Source organism: Podarcis tiliguerta (assembly GCF_965153285.1).
Source record: "Podarcis tiliguerta genome assembly, chromosome: 1".
Taxonomy (NCBI): Eukaryota; Metazoa; Chordata; class Lepidosauria; order Squamata; family Lacertidae; genus Podarcis; species Podarcis tiliguerta.
Genome location: NC_139534.1, coordinates 26,910,366 through 26,930,173, shown reverse-complemented (window position 1 = coordinate 26,930,173; position 19,808 = coordinate 26,910,366). Strand labels below are relative to the sequence as shown.

At 42.6% G+C, this 19,808-nt stretch overlaps 1 protein-coding gene across 1 annotated transcript in view; it reads left to right on the top strand.

Moving 5' to 3' along the window:
- LOC310680055 (uncharacterized protein) overlaps positions 1–19,808 on the top strand; it is a gene marked incomplete at its 3' end in the record, with an annotated part of 113,015 nt that overhangs the window by 54,277 nt on the left and 38,930 nt on the right. The window contains exon 3 of the mRNA XM_083446225.1: positions 18,185–18,247. Within this exon, the coding sequence (XP_083302351.1) occupies positions 18,185–18,247 (63 nt within the window). The remainder of the gene's footprint in view (positions 1–18,184; positions 18,248–19,808) is intronic.

The window sequence follows — 19,808 nt, the reverse complement described above, 5'->3', positions numbered from 1 at the left end:
CATGTTTATTGCTGTTGGGCAGCATTATAGGACAGAGGTAATAAATAAATATGGCTATGAGTTATAACTGCCAAGTCAGAATGGAATGAAAGCTCATCCAAATGAAAAAGGGATCTGTAGTCAAATAGCCCAATGATTTATGGGCCACAGAACGGGCTTTAGTGTATATCAACATTTGATTCCCAAGGTTTATTTTAGTCAAATGCAGTTTGATGTGACAGCTCTGAAATGAAAAAGGTGTTCAGGCTGGCCAATGGATGATATATAACAAGAAAACATTATGCACTTTCAGGGGGATTTGTCAAATAAAGCATCTCATGAATATATTGCCTGTGTTCCCTTTTAAACTCTCTCATTGTAGAGCATTTAAATAAGGGCAAGCCTTAAAGAGTTTGCACTTTTCTCGTGCTGACACCGCTGGGGAAGAATCCTGTCCTGTTGATGAATTGCCAGCACAATTCGGAACAATGGGGGAAGAATAAAACCAGGGGCCTTAGAAGTATCTAACCTCCACTGAGCTAAGCGATCATAGATTTTAGTGATACAAAGACTACAATAGGAGAAGAAAAATCCCCTTCTCTTCTCTTATGCTTTACATTTCTAGCTCAGGATCACACACACACAAAAAAAGGAAGTGAGGGCGAATCTGCCTATAGGAAAAACAAGGTTCAGTTTCTTCTCTTCCATCCTGAATTCTCGTCCTATATAGTTTCAGGGCCCATGGCGTTGTTTTAGGGGGTAGCCCGAGTCTTTTCTACTGTACCAAAACCCAATAAGTAAAATGTCTCTTGGAAATTTGAGTGGGACAGAAATATAAAATCATTTGTTTGCCTCCACAATCTGGAATTGAGAAATACAATTTTTCAGGTTTTTTGGGGTGTTTATTTTTTAACCAAACAACGAAATTTTTGTGCATCTCACAAGCTTCTGATCCCTAAAATGGACATGTTTGCTGACAATTCTACATGCTTATTTTCTTGATAATGCATATCATGTGTGTCTTGACTAACTTGCTTGAGTTTTCTGTTTTGCACACAGGAGAGTTTCTTCTTTTCTAATTGTTGTACAGATTGTGTTCTTTGGTTGCTGGGTATAATGTGTGGATGGTATTGACTGGTGACAAAGGGCTTGTAAGTATATGCAATAGCTTAGGGTGGCCATATTTCAAGAAGTAAGTGTTATGTACTGAAGTTCTCACCCTGGGCCAGCAGGGGGATACTGTAGATAGTTATGCAAATGAAGGATCGAAAGTGACGTTCAGTGATTGGATAGTTTGTATGCAAATGAAGGATCGAAAGTGACGTTCAGTGATTGGCTAGTTACAGAAAATGGTTACTGTTGCATTCTAGTGGAGCTCTATATAAGCAGGCTGACTGAGCTCCTCAGTTCAGTTCTGTCCCAGCTTACAAATAAAGAGCTGCTTTGGAAGAATCGCTGTGTCGTCTGATATGTTCGCCCACAACTTAACAGTAAGAATCCAGACACAAATAGTTGTTGAGCTTTTTCGAAAAATCACCCTAAGACATTCTGGACCCAGGAAATTCTATTTCCATACCACAGTTCATAGTAAACCCCCAACAACAAACACCAAATTTGCATTTGTCCTTTTTGAAAGTCATCCTAAAGTTGTATCTACACATACAAATTAGCATATGCCTGTTTTGTGCAAATTTATGTCACTCATGGGTCTGTGCCCAAATTCTTTTAAGCATCTAGAAACATCCCCTGCTTAGTGCAATACCTCATCTATAGTTAAAATATCTTATTTTGCTCAGCTTGAACTCTCTTGTGGATTTTCATTATGTAATTGTACATTTTTCTCTGCATTGTGTGGAAGGGGGCATCATTTGTGGGCATCATTTGTGGGACCAAAAAATGAAGCCAAGATGTTGGTTAACAATGGAGAAACAAGATGGATCCCTCCCCAAACTTACTTGCCCTCACTTAACTTTCCTTCTCCTCCATGTGCTGGAAATGTAAAGGATTACTGCAGAGGCTCCTACTGCGTTGAAAGATGGGTAAACTCTATATAGGGAGCTGTGCTGACAAGATAAGCAAAACTGACTCCTATGACCGCCTTGACTCAGCAGCACCCCAAACACGATTGTCATGGTGAGTCATTTACAAGCCAAGGACAGTCAGCTGAATTCCAAATGAAATATAACTTAAAACTACATGCCTTTCCAACACTTGGACATTTAACACGGTTTTAACGTTTTGTCTATCAGTGCACAGTATATCTTTGCAAACTTTGAACTGCATAGCGATAAATGAGAAGGAATATTGACAAGCACCTTTTGATTATTATTTTTTCTAAAGGTGAGTTAGGGTGGAACTAAACACGTTCTCATTTCCATTTCTGTTGAAATTCTCTGACATTATTACACAGGAGAGCTGATATATATGGGAACTCCTCAAAAGTCGTGCATGTCAAGTTCACAGACCCAAGGTAAACTTAGGATTGGAAGGAAATTCTCTCTCCTTGCTATCAGGAAGAATCTTTGGGTAACAGAAGCTGTGGAATCTTTCTTGCTGACTTTTCAAAGCAGGGAGACCATGTTCTGGAGATGGTCTATATCAGGGGCCATGGACCAAATGTGCCCCCCCCAGCTCTTTATAGGCCCTGCATTCTCCTCAGGCCATACACCACAAAGGACCTACTCCGTGACTTCTTGCATGACTTGAATGTAGTGACATCTGTTCCCGCCCACTTGCCCCTCATCCCACCCACCACCACCATGTGGCCACCATGTGGCCCTTGAACTAAAAAAAAACCTTGCTCCCCTCCTAGTGTGAAGGGGATAATACTAAGTAACTCTCACTCTGCCTCAATTGCTAACATTTTATGATTTTTCTCTTTAATCCTTTTAACTATGGGGTTTAACAAGTAATCAAGTGTATTCCCAGTGGAACAGAAACTGTGTGGGCTACTTCTCAGTTCCTTGCTATCTCCAAAGTGCTGTTGCGATTTTGCTGATATATTTTGAAAGCCATAATAAATATGCATCATAGTGACTGACAGTCAACACACTAGTCTCTCATGTATGATTGCCTTTTAAAAAGACTGTCAGCTCTTTCGAGTCTGTGTTACAACCCAGCCTACGAACAGTGACTTGATTGGGAGAGGGGCTAACTAAGTCACTAGTGCCACCAGAACCTGGACCAGGAATCTGAGACTTCTAACTTAAGTCTGGAAGTCAAGGCCCCCAGAGACTTCAGCATCTGAGCCTTCAGATCACCCTTCCCCCAAAAGGTCACATGTGCAAAGTCTTTCCACTGCAGGCAGGGGGCAACAGAGAAACAACATGGTGCCAGGCTTCATTTCAGAAGCCCGTCTCTTTAATGATCTCCATTCTCCAGTAAGAGGGCAGAACCTGGGCGGGCAGTCAGGCTGAGGGACTATATTAGATCTCAGCCAGCAACCATCAATTGTTGGAAGAAGTTGTCTCCACCCTTGAACCTGTCAATGATTCTGATCTACCAGTCTCTGACTACTATTGTTTTTCGATCTGTGACTCACAAGCAGATATATCCTCATTCCCTGTCAGTTCCCCACTCCTGCTATTTGGAGCCTCCAGGCTCCATTGCATCCTCATCATGCCGCCTGGCAGAGCTTTTTTGGGTAGTATGGGGCCTTTTACAGTCTGGCCCAAGGTAGGTGGTAAAATCAATGGTGGCTCGCTGTGACCTGTTTGCAAAATATCTGGGGGATAAAATTGCTTGCATCCACTGGGACCTTGACTCTATAGTGGTAACTCTAGTTGCGGACTTAATCTGTTTTGGGGTACCGTTTGCAGCAGGAGTGCCTCTTCTGAGCTTCTGCGCGTGTGTGAAATGCGCAGATCACTTCTGCGCATGCATGGGTGGTGAACTGGGAAGTAAACACTTCTGGGGTTGCCGCGTTCATAACCTGAAAGTCCATAACAAGAGTGGAACGCAACACAAGGTATGACTGTACAGTGGTACCTCAGGTTACGAACGCTTCAACTTACTTTTTTTGGGTTACGAACGATTGTAACCTGGAAGTAAGTTGTCCAAGCTCTTGGAGGTTTCGCCGCTGCCTGGAGGCAAACCCGGACATCGGCAGGGCCTACGGAGCTCTCTGAGGCCTCCGCGAATGCCAGGAACCAAGCCCCAACACCCGCAGTGCCTTGAGTGGCTTCGCGAATGCTGGGAGCAAGCCCCGATATCCATGGTGCCTAGAGCGGCTCCGCAAATGCTGGGAGCCTAGCCCTGGCATCTGCGGTGCCTGCAGAGGCTCTGCGACTAAGCTCCAGCTGCAGGAGCTCTCTGAGGCCTCCATGAATACAGGGAGCCAAGCCGATTGTGATTGTGGAAGAGGACCCTGAGCCGCCTCCAAACAGTGAGTTTGGAAATAAATATTAATTTTTTTCATCTAAAATACTGTCTTATTTATTTTATAGTACAGTACATTGATTATTGCCTTCATTTTATGGATCAATGGTCTCGTGAAACAGTAAGATTCATGTTAAATTGCTGTTTTAGGGGGTGTTTTTTCAACGTCTGGAACAGATCAATCCACTTTCCATTACTTTCAATGGGAAAGTCCGCTTCAGGTTAAGAACGCTTCAGGTTAAGTACAGACTTCCAGAACCAATTAAGTACTTAACCTGAGGTACCACTGTACTGTTAGAGCAGATGAATCTTGGGAGGTGTCCAGAGCACTGTGTAGTCCTGTTATGCTGGATGAGTTTCAGTTAGTAAGGCTTGAGGATGTGGACAAAGTGCTTGGATTGGTTAGGGCAATCACTTGCGCTCTGGACCCTTGCCCCCTTGGCTGATAAAAACTAGCAGGTAGGGGATGGCTGGCTGGGCCAGGGAGGTGATTAATGCCTCCTTGCAGGAGGGGGGTGGTCCCTGCCTGATTGAAGGAGGCAGTGGTAAGACCACTCCTCAAGAAATCTTCCTTGGACTCGGAAAATCTAAATAACTACCAGCCAGTTGTCAATCATGTGAAGGGAATGAGCCTACAATGGAGTCTGCATGAAGCAGATTCATAGGATTGTCACTCGTGCGAGTGGGAACTCTGAAACAGAGCTTTGATGAGAGCTGCTTCTGTTCCCAGGAAATACTGAAACACCTACACTTTTGCTTGACCTGAATTTTTTATTATATTGTATACAGATTAAGCCACCCAGGTCCAAGTTCTTTCTTCATTGTTCTGTGGCTGTGCCTTGTGAAAATCCAGTCTTAACCTGCTGAAGCAAAGCTCAGTTAAGCTAAATATTTATTTGCATCTTACAAGATCCAATTCAGTGGGTAAGATTGGAGTTTCACTAGCCATAGCTGCAGAACAACAAGAGATGCTCTCAGACCTGGGGGAATTAATCGGTACACAAAATACGGGTCAAGCGAACTTGTGGATGAGCTCTTACACAGTTCTTCACGAGGTCTTAAGTCTGACTATATTCCACCTCAATGTTTTTGTTGGTTTAAAAGTTTTGTTATGGGATAGTTATGGGTTGCTTTCCCAGTAGGCATTTAGTATGGAGTTGCAATGCTTTGTTCATTTCCTATTTCAATGACATCATCCTCAAATTCTCCTGTGTTACCCTCCATCCTTCTGTTTGTTTCAGATTAACTTGTGCTTGGGATGGTAAAGCTGTTCAGAAGGACAGGTAAATTTGATTGCTTGCAGATAAGTGGGGTAGCTATTATTATAGAATATGCTTCTGTTTGGGGTGGATTTTGCTACCCAGTTGAGCTTTTAAATGGCTGTGAGATTTGAGCATGTGTCTTTATTTTATCTAATTTTAACTACTCAGTTCAGTGAGTGTGATTTTGAATGATATGTGTTTGAGTCCCATGCAAAGCCCCATGTAGTGGGGCTATAAAAATTGAAGGTGGTGATCAGAACACATGAGGCATTTTCATATTAGCTTTCAGAGTTAAGTAAATGGTGCGCTGATTAAGAAACAGCTAAGTACTGTTATGCAGTTGTCAGCCGAGACAATATAAGCTGTTTGAAAGGTCAGGAGGGTGAATTAATGTAATTTAAGTAAATAAATTGGATGAACTTTAGTGTCAGAAAATTAGTCTTTGTACAAATTAATTTGCATGCTAGGTTGAAAGGTTCTGAGCAGTCTTTGCATTCTTTGTGGTAAATCTCCTCCCTGTACAGAGATTGGCAGTGAGTGTATGAAAGCAAAGAGATGAAAATTTTCCCTTCTGCATCGTTACTACAATATTCCCCCTGTAAACTTCATGTTCTATCAAATTTCAACATGTGCTGATTCTGTTTTTTGGTAGAATACAAAATTTTTCAGAAGACTTTCCAAGTTGGTACATAAGGGAGGACAGGGGTTCCAACTTGAATAAAATATTTGGAAGGGGCCAAGTAAGCCCTGCCCCACATAATCAATCTCATGACACGGGACACACATACCATTTGATTGGCAGTGCCCACCAACTTTGTAGGGGTGGGGGTCCCCACAAATATTTTATTGGGGGGAGGCACCCTAGGAGGTGACTCCTATGAGGGAGGATATGGAAGTATTGTTGCAAAGGAAGGACTATAGCTGCAGTCTAGATACACACTCAAGAGTCTTCCACAAGTAGGGACTGTTCAGGTGGCTTTCTTACTGATCTGAGAAATGTAGTGTTCGGATTTAATCCTCCTAACAATACAACCAGACAAAGAATATCATGGGACAAGTTGATGAAGTCTCCGTGGGTGGATCCACACAAAGGGAAAAACCAACAACACTATAAATAAGCAGAAATTAAACCGTTATAACAAAAGGGGGGGGGGGGAACACTATGGAAAATCGCATAGAATTTTTTCGCTCTCCAGCGCCATCTGGTGTTGCATGTTTATAACTCATTCAAAATGCTGGTTTTTGACTAATGTAGCTAAGTCCCATATGTCCCTGAGGGATTAAGTTATAATTTGAGAAAACAAGAGACTTGTGTAGTGTCTGTGTAGAGTTTCATATTCACACAGAACTGTACAAATATAATTCCTCATGGCAACCCTCAGTGATAGTAAATATAATTATGAGTTTTCAAGTGTGTGGGTATGTGTTAGGCTGAATGCTTGGCCTCCGTTCTAATTCTTGGAATAGCCAGGCTAGCTTCCTGGTGAGGTGATAGCCTACCTAATGAGCCATTACTGAACAAATGAAGCGGCTCAGCATCAGAGGCAAAATGGGTGGACCCCCTCCATCAACTGGCTGATAGAAAGACAGGGGGAGGGCTGGAAAGCCATAGCGACAGAGCCATATCTGATTTCTGTTTGAATCCAAGGCTATGGGAGAAACAATACCCCTTTAGGTTGTTGATTCTGTGAACCCCTCTGTCATAGGCTCAGGTTGCATATAAATAAACCATGTGTCATAAAGACACCGCAGTTTCTGCTGTGCCTCATTCCAAATGGAAATGTGAACCCCCTGGAATCTTGCACCGCTCGGAGATTGGGGTGGCATGCAGCAATATAATCCATTTAATGTATGGTGAAATTCTGAGCAGAGAGGGCTTGTTCTTCCCATCTTTGCGCTTCTTCAAAATGGGAGCTTCCCACGGGGGCCATGTGTGAGCCTCCATTTCAGACATGTCAAAGTAGCATGAAAACAGGGAGCGTGATTCAGTTTTACTTTCTGCCCAGGCAGTGGCGTAGCGTGGGTTGTCAGCACCCGGGGCAAGGCAAGTAATTTGCGCCCCCAAACCCCCAGATGTTACACCCGGTGCGGCCGGCACCCCCCATGCTACGCCACTGTGCCCAGGTGTCTACTTACTCTTTTTATAAGCAGTTCAATAATAAGATCTTCTAAAATGACAAAATTGCTTATCTTAAAATGCCTCAAAATACCATCTGGTGAGTGACTGTTTTAATTATTTTTACAGGAAAGTAGTTACAAGGGATACCTCAATCTGCTAGAGTGTGGTGCTGATAACGCCATGGTTGCAGGTTCGATCCCCGTAAGGGATAGCTGCATATTCCTGCATTGCAGGGGGTTGGGCTAGATGATCCTCAAGATTCCTTCCGGTTCTATGATCTATGAATATTTGGATCCCTCCTATTGTTGTGGACTACGTTTCCCATCACCCTGGGCTACTGGCTAACTTCACTGGGGCTGATGGGAGCTGTAGTCCACAACCTTCCTCTTTCAATGTGCCCTTTATGTAGAAATCTTTCCCAGTCTGTTTTTGTGTTAGAGCTGTTGCATGCCCAGCTGCAGAGTGAGTAGGAAAGGACCAGATACTTCGCATTCACTGGGCAGGATCCAGAGAGCCTTTTATACGTATGAAAGCCACTCCAACTCACACTTGGAGTCTCCTGCTACTGCTGCTACTTCTCACAGAGAAGGTGGTGGAGCATGTGACTTGTATGCAGTGCTTTTTCCAAGAAAAATAGGTGCCAGAAGTCACCACAAAGCTCTTACAGTAAGTCACCAGGAGACTCGGGGCAGCCCTGAACAGATGCCGGTTTGACGATGGCTGCGTTCACCACTCATGGAGGTGCTAAAAATCATAGCAAGCTGGTTTGGGGGGTCGCCCTCTGGTTCTGGTGCAGGTCAAATAAATGCGTCCCCCGCCTCCCTCTTTTTTAGATTCAGGTGGACGGCGAGGGCAGCTTGGAAGGGTCCTTACACAAAATTGTGTGTGAGAAAAGGATGGAAGAAAAGGAAATACAAGTTGGCCTCGCCCCATAGCTTGGCCAATCATGGCTAGGAGCGGGCTGGAGTCATAGATCTTTTAAAAAGGTTAGGACTCACGCCGCTGGCCAGCTACTGCTCTGACTTGAAATGTTCATTTGGGGCGTCTCAGAAGTATGTAAAGGCAAGAAGCGGGCAGGGGAGCCCCGGCCCATAATGGCACCCACCTGAGAGGTGCCCGAACTGTGTTCTGGCACACTCTGGCTGGAAGAAAAAGCACTGCTTGCATGCAGAAGGTTGGGCTTTTTAGAATCATAGAATCATAGAGTTGGAAGAGACCACAAGGGCCATCGAGTCCAACCCCCTGCCAAGCAGGAAACACCATCAGAGCACCCCTGACATATGGTTGTCAAGCCTCTGCTTAAAGAGCTCCAAAGAAGGAGACTCCACCACACTCTTTGGCAGCAAATTCCACTGTCAAACAGCTCTTAGAAGGGGCTGGGAGAGGCCCTTGTCTCAGACCTTGCAGAGCTGCTGCCAGTCTTGATGGAGACAATACCTGACTCGGTATAAGGCAATTTCTGATGCATCTCCATATGCAGCCCTCCAAACCACATCCTGTGTCATTGTGCATGTGTGTTTGTGTGTCCTAACCCTCAGGAGCAGCTGCTTTGGGTGATCACAATGGGCTGCAGGGTGAAAGGAGGAGGCAGGGAATCCCCATCGCAAAAGCATAGCTTGGCTCTTAATTCTTTTTTGTCCTTTTATTGAAGAAAATGAACTTGGAAGTGTGACAGTTGTGAGGTTATTTTCCCCTGTTACAGATCCTATTTCCACACTTCTGCGTCTCGGGCACAGCAACATTTTTTTCCCCTTTGCACTTAAATCTTCATGAAAATAATTGCATGTAAATGGATGTTCTAATAATATGTTGATTAAAAATGCATTAATTTTACATCACCAAATCATCATCATTAGTTGAAGCCCAATACACTACAAAATGCCTAATTTTTCTTCAGCCGTTTTGCATTTGTTGGTAACTGAGATTAACACGGCACTGAAAAAGCTCATTACGCATTCCTAGAGATTTTCTTTTGTTAATTTGTCCCAAAAAAGACCATACATTTAATCAATTTTCCACAAAAAAGCTATGCTAAAGTGCTGCTAAACTATCACTAATTAAACCAGCTGTATCGAAAAAGGGAAGGGGTTGTTTCTGTAACAGATATAGTGCTCATTTCATGAGCACAGCGTTTCATTTCTGCTTTGGGATTCCTCTTGCAGCTGGAGAGAACAGAAGTACAACATGGGAAGTGCTGATGGCAATTGGGAATGCTGCTCCATTTATTGAAATCTCACCGTTTGAGCGGTCACTTTCTTTAGAGCTTCAAATTCCATAAGAACAGCAGGAGAGCCTGCTGAATTGAACCAATGGCCCAACTAGTTCAGCATCTGAGTCTCACAGCGACCAATCAGTTCCCTCTGGGAAACCTGTAACACAAGAGCACTCCCTCTTCCTTTGTCAAGGGGATGAAGCTACTTTTTCACAGAGAAGTTGCTTCTTCCCTTTATAATTTTGGTTGCTCTTTTATTGTCACTCTGCAATTTTGTTTTTAAGGGAAGGCGACCAGAACTGTACACAGTATTCCAAATGTGGTTGTACCATAGGTTTAACAGCATTATGATATTAGTTTAATTTTCCATTCCTTTCCTAATGATCCCTAGTGTGGAATTCATCTTTTTCACAGTTGTCATACACTGAGTTGACATCTTCAGTGAGCTAACTACCAGAACCCCAATATCTCATTGCTAGTCGTATATATATATATATATATATATATATATATATATATATATTCGCCTTGACATGCAACATTGAATTGCTTCTGTCGTTTTACTACCCTTTCCTCAGTTTGGTTAGGTTCTTTTGGAGCTCTTTGCCATCTCTTTTTGTTTTAAACATCAATAACTATTAAGTTTCAAAAACCTGGACCACCTCACTGCTCACCCCTAACTCTAGTTAATTTAGTAACCAGTTAAAAAGCACAGGTCTCAATATTCATCCTTGTGGGTCTACTTTCTACATGCCTCCATTTGAAGAACAGTCCATTTATTCCTACTGTTTCCTGCTACTTAACTAATATTCCACATGGCTCTGCTTACTGTGTTTGTAAGTCACTGTCATTTTATTCAAAGTGACTCAAAAATGACTCAAATAAATAAGTTACTACTGGAAATATGAGAAGAAGCATAACCCACACTTCTCTCACGGCTTCCCATGAACACCTGAAACCATTTATAGATTAGAGTCTTATCATCATGATTACTGCACCCATTGGTGGAGAGACAAGCTGTACATTGATAAGCTTATCTTATCGCATGTAGCAACAATTTCTTTCCACTTTCCTAAAATAACTGTACATACTTTCCCTCCCAGTCCTATTGTGTCTGCTTCTACATCATGAATGACCACTTTAATGTAACATCTTTCCTCTTTAAAGAAAAATGGGCATCTCATTCAAATTGACTTTGCTGAAGTGTCCTCCTATTGTGTCTCTTTTTTTGTTATTATTGTACGGCAGACAATTGTTGAAATTTGTATTCAAACATGTACCCATTGTGCACTCCTGTAGATAGTTGAGAATGGTTTTGCATCTATTCAGAGTATACCATCTGAACACTGAGAGATTTCAGTTTGCTTTAATATACATTGGGTGTCATTTGATAGGTCAGACCGTAGATGCCATACAAAATACAGTGCCTTGGAAGATTTTCTAAATGACTTGGGGAGGATCTGCTTTCAAAATGGCATTGCCATTCAAAACCTGAAGACATGCTCAGACTCCTTTTATCTCTGTTTTGGAAGAATGTGAGCCTGGTGTATCATTTTGGAGCAGGAGAAAGGCTGCACCCTGCTAAGACAATGAAGATATTTTTGACGCTTAGAGTTAATGATATCATAGAGGATAAATGTATGATGAGGAGCTCTAATAGAGATGAACAAGCATCTCCTCTGAAGATTAGTGTGTGGGGTGAGAATTTGAAATTCATGGGGTGGGGATTGGCTTAAATTACTTAGGATGTATCGGAGTTGGTAGCATTTGCTATTTTCAGGTGGAATCCAGTTCCATGCTGGGAATTTCATATTGCACAATTATAGATGATTAAGAAGTCTGGTGCAAGAAACCCACATCCACAAAATCTCAGACTTTTTGTGATAAGGAGAGGATGGTGGCAATTCACTGTAAAGTGTGGGATAACACTTGTTTTGACATGGTGTCATCTTACCTCCCCAAAAACAAATGAGACCAAAAGATAATTAAATAGCCAATATCATCTCATCTCCCTGCAAACATATCATATGGAGCAAGGTTGTCTGTATTATGGATGTGACCCTCTCTTGTCCCTCTCAGCCTAACTAGAATTTAGATAAGGTCTCTTAAGGAGCAGGCATGATGGAATTGGGAGAGGAAGGTAACTTAGACCTAAGCCATATAGTAAGTGCTACGTATTTTGTGATTTTAATATATTACCCTGTTCCTCTGCGATGGGGTGGACTGAAACTCAAACTGATGCACATGAAACTGTCCCAAATGACTATTAAAAATCATATTTTGACTGAGAACATCTGTTGTTATACATAAATGTACAGCACTTATTACTGTTGTCCCAGTTGGTTGGGGAAAAATTAGTTGTACATCCCAATGTGGCAGTTAGAAATCCCTGTGGGGAGAGTTAATTTGGGCTGTTTATACTGACAGAATAGACGAGCATATTCCAAGAAAGCTAAATGGCCTTTGATGCTTCCAACAACACGTTGGGTAGTTCACATGCCTCTGGTGGAGCAGCCAATGTCAGAAATGCTGGTTTGCAGTTATAGATAGGGAAGGGCCCACCTCATGGGCATGGACTTTGATATAGAAGGTGATTTTGTTAAGGGCAATGCTGGGTGGGTAAATACCACAGAAGATGGATTATGAACTGTCATTTGTCATAGCACTTACGTAAGTTTTCTTGTTGCAGAACTGCAGCAGAATGTCTAAGGGTGATGGGTGTCTTAGCAAAAAACAACAACCAATCTTGGCTGTGAGTCCTGGAAGACCTGCTGTTGTTTATGTTAATTTTTTGGATCTTTCTTTTGGATCTTCTGATTCATGTGGTTTGGTTGTGTACAATTCGATGGTTTATTTCTTGTTTATTACTACTTTTGTTATGTTTGTAGTTTTGCAATTTTTTAAGTATGTTGTAAGCTGACTTGGGCATGGTTTTAACTTTGGAAAGGTGGCATACAAATAAAATGATTGATGCTTAATAGGGACAAAACATGCTTACTAGAGGAAATTCATTACGTTCAAGGGATAATAGCTGGATGAGAGGTGTCACCTGCATTAGAGTTTTGCATTTGTTCTGGGAGATTAATTAGGCATGCATTAAATGTCATGGCCCATGTGAAGGTCTAAGTTTTAGGTCACTGTAGGGAAATCCCCCTATACAACCACCAATATGGTGGGGTGCTGTGAGGGTTGGCAGGAACTTCAGGGACTTTCCCTGAATATATGATACATAGCTTCCTCTGATTATTCATGCAATCTTGGCTCAGAGAAAATCCAGACCTATCATCTCAGGGCATGTGCAGACATCCAGCCAAACTGAGCTGCTTGAGAACAGCAGGCTGCCCATGAAGGATATATGAATGGTGGAACAGGAAATGTAAGGGAGTTTTCAAGTGTGAAACTTAAAGGGTTACACAACATTGTTACCAGTTTGCAAACAAACAATGCACACACAGCAACAATGTACATTCATTACATGCACATGTGTGTGTATATCTGAATTGCCCGTGCGCATGCACACACACATGCACACATACACAGAGTGGCAGAATGTTTGTTCCTCTTTGAAAATGCTAATTTAAAACTTTGCTGCACGCTTTAAGTATAAACTGGCTTGACAGTAGTTGCACCATCTGGTAGCCCTTCAGGGATTTTCTTTTCCTTTTTTATTTAAATATGCACTACCAAATACGGGAAGAAGCAAATCAGATGGAAATGCAATAAAAGGCAATTCAAAACAATGTGATCTCTTTATCAAATATGGCAAAAATTAGAAGACAAACATCTCCAGGGCACAACAGTAAATGAACCATAACTGGAACAGAAAAAGATAGAATTTAAACTCACTACTGAATATTACTGAATTTAAACTTGGTATAAATATGTTGCTAAAGCTGCAAACAATGTCTGGTTTCATTACAACTAGAAATGTGTGTTGTTTTACAGTTAGTATGGAAGCAGACCCTCTTGAACAATCTTCCTTAAACTCATTATTCTCTGTTAGCATCATATTTATTACAGGAACATTCTCAGATGTCCTCTTTCTCACATTCAGGGCCCTGTGGTATGTTTATGCTGTTCTCTGTTTAGCCCGTTTTCCAGCTGTTTTATATGCGAAGCCCCCAGTGAATTTAGAAGCCCTACTTATTACTTGAAAATCCATCAGCATGTAATTTATTGAGAAATAAATTTTGTAATAATTAAGAGCAGAATTATAAACAGAATGCCAAACCCTGAGAATTGCAGGTGACCTGGATTACCTTTAAATACACAGTTGGAAAACAATAAGCATGATTAACAAAAGGATATTAGCTTGTAAATATTTCTCAGATAGCTTTATAAACTTAGGTTCCGGGTCCTAGAATCTTCCTTTCTCTTCCCATGCCCTCATTGCATCCTTCTCAGGTGTAACACTTGGAATGCTAAGACTGTTAAAGGCAAAACGACATATTGTACTTCACTGGGTTTTAGTAACAGACAAGATGCAATCATTCTGTTTAGTGATATGCTTCTTCTAAAGAAGACTATGACGCTCAGAAGTGTCACATTTTAAATCTAGGGACTTGGCGTTAATGCCATATTGTATCTGTACCTGTATCAGTGTTAGTTTCAAGATTCAGTACTCTGATCATCAATTCTTTAAGCACTGCTGAGGAGTGTTCCATATCTTTCCATAGACTTTATCACAGAATCATAGAATTGTAGAGTTGGAAGGAACAACGAGGACTGTCTAGTCCAACCACCTGCAATGCAGGAATCTTTCACTCAACCTGGGGCTTGAACCCATGACCTTGAAATTAAGAGTCTCATGCTGTAATGCATGAGCTATTGCAGTTCAAACCATATGACACACAGCAGCAAGTGCAATTCATTTGCTGCGTCCTAAACAGACATTGATTTACAAAATGCAACTGAGAGTGCTGCTGAGTTGGGTGGGGGCTTTTGAGTGCATAAGCGAGGAAACCTTGGATAACTGAAGTTGCAAAAGAGACTCCTTCATGACAATTAGCAATTGTCACATTGGGAGCCCTAATGGCAGTTGGCACCTTGAATTCACTATGTATTCAGATGAACATTATCATCCAGAGCTCTGTGTTAAAATCAGATGTGTTGTGTTGCTGCTGGTACAATCGTTGGCATCTCAACTTAAAGCGGGGATGGGGCAGCTGTGATTTCACAGATCTTGCTGGACCACAACCCCCAGCAACACTGATTGTTGGCCATACTGGCTGGGGCTGAGTCCAACAACATCCAGAAAGTGACGTGTTCCTTTTCCCTGAAATCAAAGGCTCTTCACACTTGCTCTCTGCAACCTTCCTTGAAGGGGAAGGCCCCTTGGTGATAGGAGGCAGCATCAGAGGTGGTTCCATGGTAGTAGTAGTAGTAGTAGTAGTAGTAATAATTTATTATTTATACCCTGCCCATCTGGCAGGGTTTCCCCAGCCACTCTGGGCGGCTTCCAACAAAACACTAAAATACAATAACCTATGAAACATTAAAAGCTTCCCTAAACAGGGCTGCCTTCAGATGTCTTCTAAAAGTTTGGTAGTTATTTTTCTCTTTGACATCTGGTGGGAGGGCGTTCCACAGGGCAGGTGCCACTACCGAGAAGGCCCCCTGCCTGGTTCCCTGTAACTTGACTTCTCGCAGTGAGGGAACCGCCAGAAGGCCCTCGGCGCTGGACCTCAGCGTCCGGGCAGAATGATGGAGGTGGAGATGCTCCCTCAGGTATACTGGACCAAGGCCATTTAGGGCTTTAAAGGTCAGCACCAACACTTTGAATTGTGCTTGTAAACGTACTGGGAGCCTGTGTAGGTCTTTCAAGACCAGTGTTATATGGTCTCAGCGGCCGCTGCCAGTCACCAGTCTAGCTTCCGTATTGGTTGAAAGCATTGGACTAGGGTGTTAGGTGTCACAGGGTTGGGGCTCTTTTTTGACAGCCCATTTGGTCCTTCCTGGGATCCAGATCTCCAGTCCCCAGCCAGCTGAGTCTCTCTTGCAGTCTCAATTCCAACTCCCCTCCCTTGTTGGGACCTGCCCCTTGCTGTCCCCTTGTTGTTGTTCTTGGCAAATCCTCTGTTCCCTCTGGTGCCCTGTGAGAATAGGACACTCACTAGGATGGTGTTGCCAATACAAAGGCACTGTCTCCTGAGTGTTCTGTAGTTTCCAGTGCCTATACATAGCCATGGTTTGTCATTGACTTGCTGCAGAGCCTAGTTTGGGATTAATGAAGTGATCCTTCATCTCATTTACTACATTGAGCCAACCTTCCAGTGTGTCTATGGAATTACTTTTGCATGTCCTACCATTTTTTGTTTTGCCTTGTTTTTACAGTTTGCCTTCTTATTTTCATTTGTCTATTCTATATATCATCATTACTACAATCTCTTTATTAGTGTGTTAATCCTTTGGTCTTCCAGTTTCAGGCCTACATGTTACCATTAATTTTAAACACATAAATGTCTCCAGGTGGCATTTCCACTACTAGTGGCTGCCTTAATTTACACTTTAAAAGCCTTAAAAAAACCAAACCCTTTCCTCCTGTTGGTAATCATTTACAATTGGAATCTTGTACTAATGACTCCAGACTTCAAAATCCTTTTTTCCTTTTGCTTAAGCCATTTGCAAGCTTGAAAGGATCAGAGAAATGTGTGTGAGAAGCTCTTGATTGCATTAGAGGGCCAAGGCATTGCTCTTTCTGCAAAAAGCAAATGAACTGATCATTGCATCTCACATATGTTTTGGTTCAGCATAAAAAAGAAAATGAGATAATACAATAAGAACAGTACTTGATCACTTGCTACAGAAGCACATTGCCATTTGATTCTATTGTTTCCTCTACCTATGAAGTAAAAATTGCCTATTGAAACCCAAGTAAGGCTTTTAATTGGAGGGCTGCTTCACCTTTAAGAGTTGCAGAAATGCAACTCCATACAAGTGAAGGGTTCACATTATATTTTTGCTAACCATGCAGATTTTTTCAACTTATCAGTGCAACAGAAATGCAGATACTCATGTACACACGTTTATACTAGTTTTTTTGGGGAACCCCCCTAAACCCTAGAAATTAATAAATGGCAAGATATTTGGGGTGAGAAGGGATAAATACCAGCTGCAGAGGAATTCCTGAGCTAGCCTATGCAAAATGTCCTGGCCAACCTAGAACCATTAAGAAACAATATGGCACCATTGAGAACCATTGGCAGTGCAGGAGAACTGTCCTTCCCCCTTGCCCTAAGGTATGAACAGAGTCTGGGGGGTTGGAAGCTTGCCAGGGTAAATAGGTGTGAGGTGCCACAAAGAGTATTTTAGCAAGGTGTTCTAGTAAGAAGAACAAGGAAGAAAGACTGGGATCCATCTTGGGCAGGATGGCTGCTTGCTGGCTGGGGGAGATGACTTGGATTCCAGGGCTACACTGCTGTGGAGTACAAGCCCCTCTTGAAAGGACTGTCCTGTAAGATCTGGACTCCCTCCATACAGACTGAAGCTGTAAATAAATGAATAAATTGTATTTCTTAAAGCTACGGCAGTCTCTGTCATGTCTCAATTCTCCAAAGCAGGCATAGGCAAATTCGGCCCTCCAGATGTTTTGGGACTACAACTCCCATCATCCCTAGCTAACAGGACCAGTGGTCATTTGGGAGTTGTAGTCCCAAAACATCTGGAGGGCTGAGTTTGCCTATGCCTGCTCCAAAGGAACACAAATCCTGGGTGAGTGCCTGGAACCCCATGGGCTCTTGCCACTGCTAGGCAGAGAGAGGGGGAGACACCCAACTTTTATAACAATATAATCATCAGATCTGTATGGTGAATCAATGGCTAACCAAATGGAGGGGCGTCTCCTGATAGAAATTCTAAAACAACAGCAGGAAGACGGTCAATCACATAGTTGATAGGCTTCACAAGTTTGTCCTCAGAAAAATATACCCACTGAACACTTTTAAAGTTAATACAAAGGGTAATGCAAAACATCATTTATTTGTTAAAACTATTTCTGTACCACCTGTCATGTAAAAACAACACAAGGCAGTGTAGAAAAATAGATTCAAAATTAGGTTAAACCTTATTTATCAAATAAATAAGGTAAATTGGGGGGGGGGAAGGTTGGGATGAAAGGCTGAATCACTTCTCCCCAATGCCATGACTCTGATTCAGTTTGCCTTTAAGTCTAAAAAAGAAAAAAGAAGATCAAAGCCATTAACTGACCTGTGATCAGATTTTCTATGTTATGCCTAGGCTGGCCCAACTGCAAGAAGAAATAATCATGTTTTATGTCTGCAGTGTGAAACCACAAGCCAGGTGAGATTTTTACCTTGAACCTGTCTGCTCTGTAGTGATGTTACTTCTGGGGAAAAGCAAGCGGTAGATTTCATCTACGGGTGCGTAGCAGTGCATGAGAAACTTCTGCAGTTTACTTTACGCACCAGTGTTGTCAATTGCACTTATTCCGATTATTCCGTTTCAATGAGACAGACATATCATTCAAATATACAGCTATGTGTGCTGAAATATGGCAGCCATAACGTTCATGTTGCTTCAGCTGGGTTTGAGGTCCTATGTTGTTTTTTTGTGGAAACGGTGCAGTGTATTGTGTGCATATTTTGACCTTGCTCCAAAGCCTGTTTACTCATAAGAAAGTGCCATTGATATCAGCAGGACCTACTTAAAGTAAATATCTCCTTTAATACCCTTGGGTGCAGCTCATGAGGCTCTGGAGATATGAATTCATTTAAAGTAGCTAGGTGTTCCCTCACTGCCTCTTGGGCTGCAGCTCCCTCTGTGGATCATTTATTCTGTTATCACCAGGTTGAACACTGCTTTTGTTTTGGGTGAAGACACAGGCAAAGCAGAAGTGGAGCAGTTCTTCCTTCTCTCTGTCACCCAATAGCATTTATCCATCTTCTCCACATGGAGGACCTACTGTTTGTCCTTCCTCTTGCTTCAAAAATAGCTGAAGAAACCTTTTAGGAATTACCGTATTTTTCGCTCTATAAGACGCACTTTTCCCCCTTAAAAAATTAAGGGGAAATGTGTGTGCGTCTTATGGAGCGAATGCAGGGTCCTTGGCTTCAGCGATAGCAACATGAAGCCTCCTAAGCGCAGAGGGAGAGCTCCCCCCGCGCTCTGGAGGCTTCGCGTTGCTTTCACTGAAGCCGCCTGAAGCCCCCGGAGTGCAGCGTGAACTCCCACTGTACTCCGGGGGCTTCAGGCAGCTATTTGCAAGCCTTCGGAGCGCAGCAGGAGTTCCCGTTGTGCTCTGAAGGCTTGCGGATAGCCGCCTGAAGCCTGGAGAGCGAGAGGGGTCGGTGCACACCGATCCCTCTTGCTCTCCAGGCTTCGCTTCGCTGGAGAGGCGCTGCACAGTTTTCCCTCTCTGTGCAGTGCCCCTTCAGCAAAGCGGGAGGAGAAATGGAAGGAGCTCTGTTTCTCCTGCCGCTTCACTGAAGGGGCGCTGAGCAGAGAGGGGGAGAATTTTCCCCCCTGATCTCCCCCTCCTATGGTCCAGTGTGTCCTATGGTCCAGTGCGTCCTATAGAGCGAAAAATACGGTATTTTTAAACTCTCACCATTCTGAGCTCATGCTGAACTGTGGTCCGCCTAACCTTCTCCCTGCAATTGTTGACTACTTGTGTAACCATAAGCTTAAAATACAATGAAAAGAAACTTTCCCCTAAGATCTGAATCCTGGCCAAGTTGATAGATTGAAAGCTAAAGAGTACCAGAGCCTACCAAAATTCCTCTTTGATCATTACTATGGAGAGGAACAGAAAGCTCTGCAATTTCATTTTGTGAATCCTCTTCCAGTTGTTGGTTACGGAGAAAGCTGCCACATCTAATTTTGTTTGTGTAGTCCTTCCATT